A 7,607-nucleotide genomic window follows, 5' to 3' on the forward strand; every position below is an offset into this window, starting at 1 on the left:
GTAGACGTCGCTACACGCTGCCAGCAACAGCGCCACCTTGCGACGCGGTGAGCATGCGGCGTGCAGGTGCTCCAGGCGCGCGTGGATGCGGTTCCGCAGGGCGGGGGCGGGGCTCTGTCCCTCGGGTCCCGTCCCCGCCCGCAAGGCTATTTGTCGCCGCCGCAGTCGACGCAGTTCCTGGGCACGGAGCGTGCGCAGTCGCGTCCACAGGGTAGGCTTGAGGGGCGCGAGTACCACGCGGCACACGGCCGTCTCCACCGCAGGGCCTGTAGGTGCGGGGGGTGGGGGCAGGGGGCGGGGCGGGTGAGGGCAGGGCCGCCGAGCTGACCCACCCCGGCCCCCGCTAGTGTAGACAGACGTGCCAGCATGGGCTAGGAGTTCAGGGTACCGCGGTCACAGCACACAAGCGCGAGGCGAGCAAGCGCTGCTCTAAATTGGAAAGGGCGTGCGAGTGGGAGAGGCCCCGGGTGTGTACACCTGTGCGGGGGCCAGGCGGCAGCACACCTACGCGGGGGATCCCTGCTAGTCTCCCCCATTACCAAGATCATTGTCTTTCTGGGACCCTCCAGGCCCCCTGCTACCAAAGATAGATCTCACGTCGGGGTCCTTTGCCAAGTACTCCTGAAGGTCCGCAAGGAGGTGCCGCACATCCTGCAGCAGCTCTGTTGCCGGGTCCCCAGGCTTGTTGGGACCCCTGAAATCTGAGGCGAGGCGCGCCCGTAGGGCCCGATACTGCCTGGCCACGTAGCTGCTCCGTGCTCTGGCCAGAGTGCGGATGTGAACGGTGAGCTCATCCTCGAAATCTTCATCTTCATCCCTGTAGTTGTCCTGGTCTCCCTGTTGCTCCTCCTTCTCCACCAGACTGGCCAGAGTGGGCTGAGGCTGGTGCGCTCGCGGGCTAAGCGGGTCTTCCACCCAGGAGACCCTGTGCGGTGAGGGGTTCCTGCGGACTGGAGGAGGGGTGGGGGTGGGAGTCTGTAGCGGCTGCCCTTGTCCTCAGGGGCCCACGCGTTCCTACTCACCTGGACTGCGGTCCTGGGCAGTTTCCTCGGGGCCCCTCTCCAGCACCCAGCCTCCATGGGTGTGCAGGTAGAGCTGGTTCACCACAGAGAGCGCCCTCCCTGGGGTTTCAGCTTGGGCCCTGCCAACCTGCAGAGGAACTGGGGGCCCGCAGAAGCCAGAGGGTGTTGCAGGGGGTTGAGGCCCAGCCCTGGTCTTTTCAGGCCACCAGGAGCCGCAGTTCCCAGCCTTCCTCAAGCTTAGGAGTTGAGTTCCTCCAACTCCGTCCTTCAACTGTCTCTGCCCTAAGGATCAAGGAGTCCAGGCTCCCATCCCCTCCTCCTGATCCCCAGCCCCACCTTCCGTCAAACCCAGTAGCCAGGTCCCTCATGTTCAACCTCACTGCTGGGCCTTGGGGAACCTTTCCTTCAAGAACTGTGCCTCACCTGTGTGTTTGTCTCCAGACACCATAGTGGGAGGCGGCAGGAGCAGTGTTCTGGGCAGAACATCCCTGGGGAAAACAGGAGTCCCACACCATGGATGGGCATCTTGGGGAAGGGCCCGCCTCACCCTTGGTGGGTAACCTGTACCTGCTGGCTGATAGGAAGGCCAGAAGGTGGGGCAGGTCTGGCATGCAGAGGTTGGAGGATCCCAAGGACACACCTGGGGTGAGAAGGGAAGGAGGAATGAGAAAGAAAACTCGAGGGTGCCAGCCTTCTCCTCCATTGGGCTCTCCCCTGTCCCTGAAATCCCTCAAAGGGACTGTCACAGCAGAGAAGTTTCCACTCCCTCAGAGTCCTCATCCCTTCCTTATCTTAATTCTTGGATCCCGATTATGCCACCAGATAGGATTTGTTAGATATTTACTTATTTATTTAGGTCCTGGGGATTAAAACTAGGGCTGCCACATTGACCTACATTCCTAGGCTTTTTTTTTTTTTTTTTTTTAATTTGAGACAGGATCTCTTTAAGTGACTAAATTGCCCAGCCTGGGCTTCTAACTTGTAATCCTCCTGCCTCAGCCTCCCAGAGTGCTGGGATTGCAAGCAGGCACCACCGTACCTAGTTAAAACAACTATTTATTGAATACCTACTTATCACCAGGCATTTGAGGATACAACTGTCCAATAGGAGGCAAATTCACTGCCTTTCTATCTTTCCTTTTTAGGGCAGACACAAACATGAATAAACAGATACATGTATATTGTATATAGTGCTTCTGATGAAAAGGAATAAAAATGACTAGGGGCTGTTTGAACAGTGGGAGTCAAGGAAGGTTAATCAGCTGCTTGAGGAAGAGGGTTCCTGCTGGGAGAACAGAAGCCAAGGCCCTATAGCTGGCCCATACTTAGCATAGTCAGGGAACAGGGAGCGTGTACTGGGACAGAGGCAATGGGACAGGAGATGAAGAGGTGGGCAGGCCTATGCCACACAGCATCTTCTAGGCCACTCTGAGCTTGAATTTGTGTCTAAGGAGGTGGCCTGCTCTTTGCAGGGTTTGGGTCAAGGTGTACACACCACCTGGTTGCTATGCAAGAAGAAAAGGATGAGCCAAACATGGTGGTGCATGCCTGTAATGCCAGCATTTGGGAGGCTGAGGCAGGAGGATGACTGTGAGTTCAATTCCAGCTTGGGCTACAAAGTGAGTTCAAGGCCAACATGAACTACGTAATGAGACCCTGTCTCAAAGAAAAGAAGAAAGGAAAAACCAGGAGGTATTTTGGAAGTACAGCTAACAGTTCTTGATGGTATGTGTGCTGCGGACTAGAAGCCTGGAGTGGGGGCCTCACCTCCAGGGAACGTCTGGATCCGATAGGTGTTGATTTCTCCGGGTGAAGTCCTCAGTACCAGGGCCTGGCTAGAGTCAGGGCCTGTGACCAGGAAACTCTAGGGGGTGGTGATAACGGTCAGTTTGAGGGAGATGTACACACGTGTTTATTTTTGCCTGCCTGGCACCCATTTCCTGTTAGGAAAACCCCCTGCACTCAGTCCATGGGGTGGGACTGAGATTTCCAAGCCTACAGGTTGGGCCTATGCCTGCGCTGGCACCAGGACGCCACCCACACCTCAGCCAGCTTTTCTTTCTGTTGGCAGGGCTGGCTTGGAGCCCAGCACCTTGTACATGCTAGGCAGCCACATTACTGATCAGCTGCATCCCTACCCAAACAGCATCTTTTTGCACTAAGGTTGCTAAAGTGGTAGGAGAGATCTCCAACCTGGGGACAGCCATTATACCTTAACAGGGACAGTGCCCTACCAAGAAGGGAGCTGTGGTAACCTGTTGTCCTTTCCATATCAATCCCACATTCCTTGGGAAAATCCTTATTCAAGGATTACTGGGCTGGCTGGGCATGGTTGTCACATGCCTGTAATCCAGCACTCAGGAGGCTGAGGCAGAGGAATTGTGAGTTTGAGACCAGCCTGGGCTACAAAGTGAGCTCAAGGCCAGCTGGAACTGCACAGTGAGTCCCTGTCTCAAAAAGACAAAGGGAGATAGTTCAGCAGCATAGGTGCCTGCCTAGCAAGCACAAGATCCTGAGTTTAATCCCCGGTACCAAAAAAAAAAAGAAAAGAAAAAAAAAAGGATTAATGTGCTGAACTATATGAAATGTGTAAGAAAAGAGGTTTTCTCGGCTATGGGTGTGTATTACCCAGTGATTTACAAAGCCCTGCTCCTGGAGCCCTGGCCATACATTCCATTGGCACAGCCTGAGCTTTTCCTGGTCAAAGAAACAGATGCAGCTGGTGTGTCCTGGCTTCCTGCTCAGGATATACATGTGAGAGCCCTGGGACAGTCCCTCAGTCACCATGAGGGAAGTCCCAGGAATTGGGGAGCAGCTGAAGTCGAGCTGGCAGCTGCCTTCCTGGCTACATTAGAAAGCTCCATGCCTGTGGAATGGACATTTGATACTCACAGCCCCAAACATCTAGAGTTCCCCACCCTTGAAAGCAAAACCAAGAAATCAGATGAAGAGAAATCTGTACGATGTTTGATCCTTAGGGTATAGCCCTCCCTAAAACTTTATTTTTCTGTCTTTTGGACCAATGTGTAACTTTTTTTACTTTCCCAATTAGTGCTATTGTTGTCACTAGCAACCCAAAATGCTTCTGGCTGACCCAACATGTCCTGGGAGAGGCAGGACAGGTCCCTGGCTGGGAGTACTCACCCCCAGTGGCCACTGCACCATAAGAGCCTCCGCATCCGGGGCATCCAGCTCTGGGACCTGCCATACCCCCCAAGTCCTCCGGAGGCGAAGAAGTGGCTCTGGGGTGCTGAGGACCCCCAGGGGGATCTCACCTGCTCCATTAGTCTGTGGTAGGACCAGCCTGGGATGTGCAGGGTGCAGGAGGTTAGGGATCAGAAACAGGCAGTTGGACACAGCGCTAAAGGTGCAGAAGGGGCTGCCCAGGGACAGTCAGAGGTGGGCTCAGGGTCCTTCTGGGTCAGGGATGATATGGATCACTCGCTGTGCTCCAGCAGCCCTCACCTCTGCCCCTCACTGGGGCCTGCAGAGGCAGTGTCCCCTGGCGAGGCCATCTTCAAGGTGCTGGAAGCCAGTGAGCCATAGTCTGGCCTTGGGCAGACAGGAAGATAAGGTTCAAGGCTGCCCCAGTCCTGAGCTAAAATGCAGAATATTTATAACCTTGAGCAACAGCATGGGTCCTGGTGAACCTGGCTGGGCCAGGGATTTATTCTCCAGATGCCGGCGCTGGGGTATCACTAAAAGAAAGGCTGGTGACATGTCTTACGTTGGGGAAAGGGGCTCACAACAGCAGCTATTTGCAGGATCAGGAACATTCCAAGATTTTCACGGCCATGGCATCCGTAGAAATGTGCTCCAGCTCAATAACACTCCTTGCTAAATCCAGTCTGGAACACGTTGGCCCACAGGAGGCACAACATGCATCTGCCACCTCGAGCAACATGCCCTCCTCTTTCTTCCCTGACCACAGCAGGCGGGAGACCAGAATACTTTCTTTCCACTTTGTCTTGCAAAAATTTAAAAACATACAGAAAAGCTGGAAGAATTTCCTAGAGAACATCTATTGCCTGGATTCTGCCGTGAATGTTTTGACTCCTGCTTGCTTTTCCACCCATCTGTTCCTCTGTCCATCTATCTGTTCATCAGACCCTAATTCTGAGCCAGGCACAGAGAGTCTGGGACTAGCACTCTAAGTGCTTTCCCTGCCTGCAGCAGTCTCAGCAATAGGCCCCCTGGGTCTGGGAAAAAAGAATGAATTCCTCCCTATGTCCCGAGCACAGGCCTGCAGGGAGGTGCCAGTACCCTGGAGCAGGTGGCAAACAGGACTTTTTTTTTTTTTTTTTTTTTTTTTTTTTTTTTTTTTTGAGAGAGTTGCAGTAGAGATAAGATACAGTCAAATACATCAGCCTGCTGCCCCATTGCCCAGGGTGTTGGAAGTAAAGCAGGGATGGCAGGAAGGAAAAAGGTGGTGAGGAGGCAGGTGCCCACCCAAGGCCCAGGGGAGGGGGAGGAGCACGTGGGCGGTGCTGGGCAGAGCTGGATGGGAACAGCTGCCCAGTACCAGAGGGTGGCAGCTGGGGGCGAAGATGCCAGATGCTGGGTCCCTGGGGGCCCTACCTGTTCCCAAGGGGAGGCCCGGAGCAAAAGGAAGTGAAAGTGTTCTCAAGAGAGGAAGCTGAGCAGGGAGGGGGAAGAGGCGGGGCTGGGGGCATCAGAAAGGAACCTTCCTCTTTCCGGGGCGCGGGCCTGAAGGCTGTGGGCCCCTCTCAGTAGCCCTCTCTGTTGCTCCTAAGAGCCTGGAGATGGTCTGCTTGTGGGGGGCCCAGGACTTCACCCCTTCCCTCCCGCTGCTCCAGATGCCCAAGAAAGGAACAAAGAGGCCAGACAGCCAAGGGTTAGTTGGTTTTGGGTTTTTTAATTTATCTCCAATAGGTAAAGTCTTCTGCCCACACCACATGGGAAGTGGGTCCCAGGGTGAAGAGGCCCAGCACCCATCTTGGGTGTTGGTGGCAGAGCCTCAGGAGCCCTTCAGGCACCCATGGGGTGTTGTACTTGGAGGGCCGACACCCCATCTGGAGGTTAGATTTGGTTTACTTGACCACAGGCCCCCGGGAACAGCAGAGAGGGTAGTGGGCCCTCAGCCCCCTGTCCTGGGACAGGGGTCTTGGGATGCCCCTGGGAGCAGTTAGAGATTAAGAGAAGTTGCTTCTTACATCTGGGGTGGTTAGAGACTGGGGCTGTTAGAGACAGGTTGCTCAGGCCTTGGCCCCTAGGGGGTGTTAGAAACTTGCCAAGATCCGTGGGGAGAAGCTGGGGTCCCCACATCAGGAGGGAGTGGTTAAGAGCCTGATGGGATGGACTGAGCTCTTCAGACAAGGGGTCCAGGTTAGAGGGGGCTGGTGGGGGTTGGGTCTCCTGCTGGGAGGTTTGTTGTCACTGGGGCTTCTGTGCCTCTGTGGTCCTGGCCTCAGCCTTGGCAGGAGGTGGGGACTTCCCAGGGGAGGCTGTGGTGGTGGGGTTGGGAGCGCTTGACCCCGACTGGGCGTCAATGCTGGCATGTTCCTTCCGGACCAGTTCCTCCAGCTCCTTCTGCAGGGGCAAACATTTGCACAAGTCAGAGGTTACTGTAGACCAATGGGGGTGGGCAGCTGGGCTCAGGGTGGGCTGGGGTCACCTAACTCCTCACCTTCCATCCAAGGAGGTCAGCGAGGGCCAGGCAGCCCTGGTCACAGTCACCGAGCCAGGCCACATCCCTGTGGTGTGGGCAGGAGAGTCAGAGCTCCAGCTCCACCCCCCTACCAGCTACTGCCCAGCCCAGGCCTGCCTCACCTGTAGGCCTTCTTGGAGTCAAAGTCCATGCCGCCTCCTAGGCCCATCATCATTCCCAGGAAGGGGTCCGTCTGTGGTGGGGGGGAAAGCTAAGAGCACTGGCCTGGAGCCAGGTGGCCTGGGGCTATATCCCAGCTTTGTGACTTTGCTTTGGTCCCTGGTGGGCCTCTGTGCCTCAGTTTATTTGTAATGGGGATAGTCACGGAAACCTCCCACCCCAATATGATAGTGGTGTCAGTGAATTAGAACATACTGTATAAGAGGACTCTCCATATCACTGGTTCTGCACCTGCAGATTCAAACTGGGGTAAAAGAATTTTTTTTTTTTGCATTTTAGGGAAGGGTCTACAGGGGTTCAGGGTCTCACTACTAGATTGGACTTGTAGTGATCTGCCTGTTTATAGCCTCCCAAGAGCTGGGATTACAGGCATGCGCCACCAAACCCAGTCTCAACTGCCATCTCAGCAAGCCCTGGGGGCGGGGCCGGCATGGCAGGCTGTGCTGCAGGCGCTTTAATCTGCTGAGCTATTTGGGGTCTTACTATGTAGCACAGGCTGGCCTTGAAATCAGGAGGGAGTGGTTAAGAGCCTGAAGGGATGGACTGAGCTACTATGTAGCCCAGGCTGGCCTCCAATTCATGGTGATTCTCCTGCCTCAGCCTCCTGAATGCTGGGCTACAAATCTGTTACCACATTTATAATCCAAGCACTCAGGAGGCTGAAGCTGGAGGACTGCCACAAGTTTGAGGCCAGCCTGGGCTGCATAGTGAGACACTGTCTCAAAACCAAACCAAAC

At 55.1% G+C, this 7,607-nt stretch overlaps 2 protein-coding genes across 6 annotated transcripts in view; both read right to left on the bottom strand.

The window, feature by feature from the left end:
* Rinl (Ras and Rab interactor like) overlaps nucleotides 1–4,570 on the bottom strand; it is a 5,876-nt gene extending 1,306 nt beyond the window's left edge. The window contains exons 1-8 of one of the 3 annotated variants that reach the window (XM_004636870.2): nucleotides 4,488–4,570; nucleotides 4,167–4,326; nucleotides 2,790–2,886; nucleotides 1,590–1,662; nucleotides 1,446–1,510; nucleotides 1,023–1,160; nucleotides 540–950; nucleotides 1–266 (exon numbers count right to left, since the gene is read on the bottom strand). The exon at nucleotides 1–266 is cut by the window's left edge and continues 28 nt beyond it. In XM_004636870.2, coding sequence (XP_004636927.2) covers nucleotides 1–266; nucleotides 540–950; nucleotides 1,023–1,160; nucleotides 1,446–1,510; nucleotides 1,590–1,662; nucleotides 2,790–2,886; nucleotides 4,167–4,326; nucleotides 4,488–4,537 — 1,260 coding nt within the window. In that variant the 5' untranslated portion in view covers nucleotides 4,538–4,570. Of the gene's footprint in view, nucleotides 267–539; nucleotides 951–1,022; nucleotides 1,161–1,445; nucleotides 1,511–1,589; nucleotides 1,663–2,789; nucleotides 2,887–4,166; nucleotides 4,327–4,487 lie in introns of those variants that run through there. The other 2 variants (XM_023721518.1, XM_023721519.1) reach the window with 2 other exon arrangements.
* A 1,308-nt stretch (nucleotides 4,571–5,878) lies between these two features.
* The window catches only part of Sirt2 (sirtuin 2), a 23,082-nt gene continuing 21,353 nt past the window's right edge, over nucleotides 5,879–7,607 (bottom strand). For all 3 annotated transcript variants that reach the window (XM_023721521.1, XM_023721520.1, XM_004636791.2), the window contains 3 exons: nucleotides 6,813–6,883; nucleotides 6,670–6,736; nucleotides 5,879–6,572 (listed from right to left, as the gene is read on the bottom strand). In XM_023721521.1, coding sequence (XP_023577289.1) covers nucleotides 6,417–6,572; nucleotides 6,670–6,736; nucleotides 6,813–6,883 — 294 coding nt within the window. In that variant the 3' untranslated portion in view covers nucleotides 5,879–6,416. The remainder of the gene's footprint in view (nucleotides 6,573–6,669; nucleotides 6,737–6,812; nucleotides 6,884–7,607) is intronic.

This window comes from Octodon degus, unplaced genomic scaffold (genome assembly GCF_000260255.1).
Source record: "Octodon degus isolate 3935 unplaced genomic scaffold, OctDeg1.0 scaffold00083, whole genome shotgun sequence".
Lineage (NCBI taxonomy): Eukaryota > Metazoa > Chordata > Mammalia > Rodentia > Octodontidae > Octodon > Octodon degus.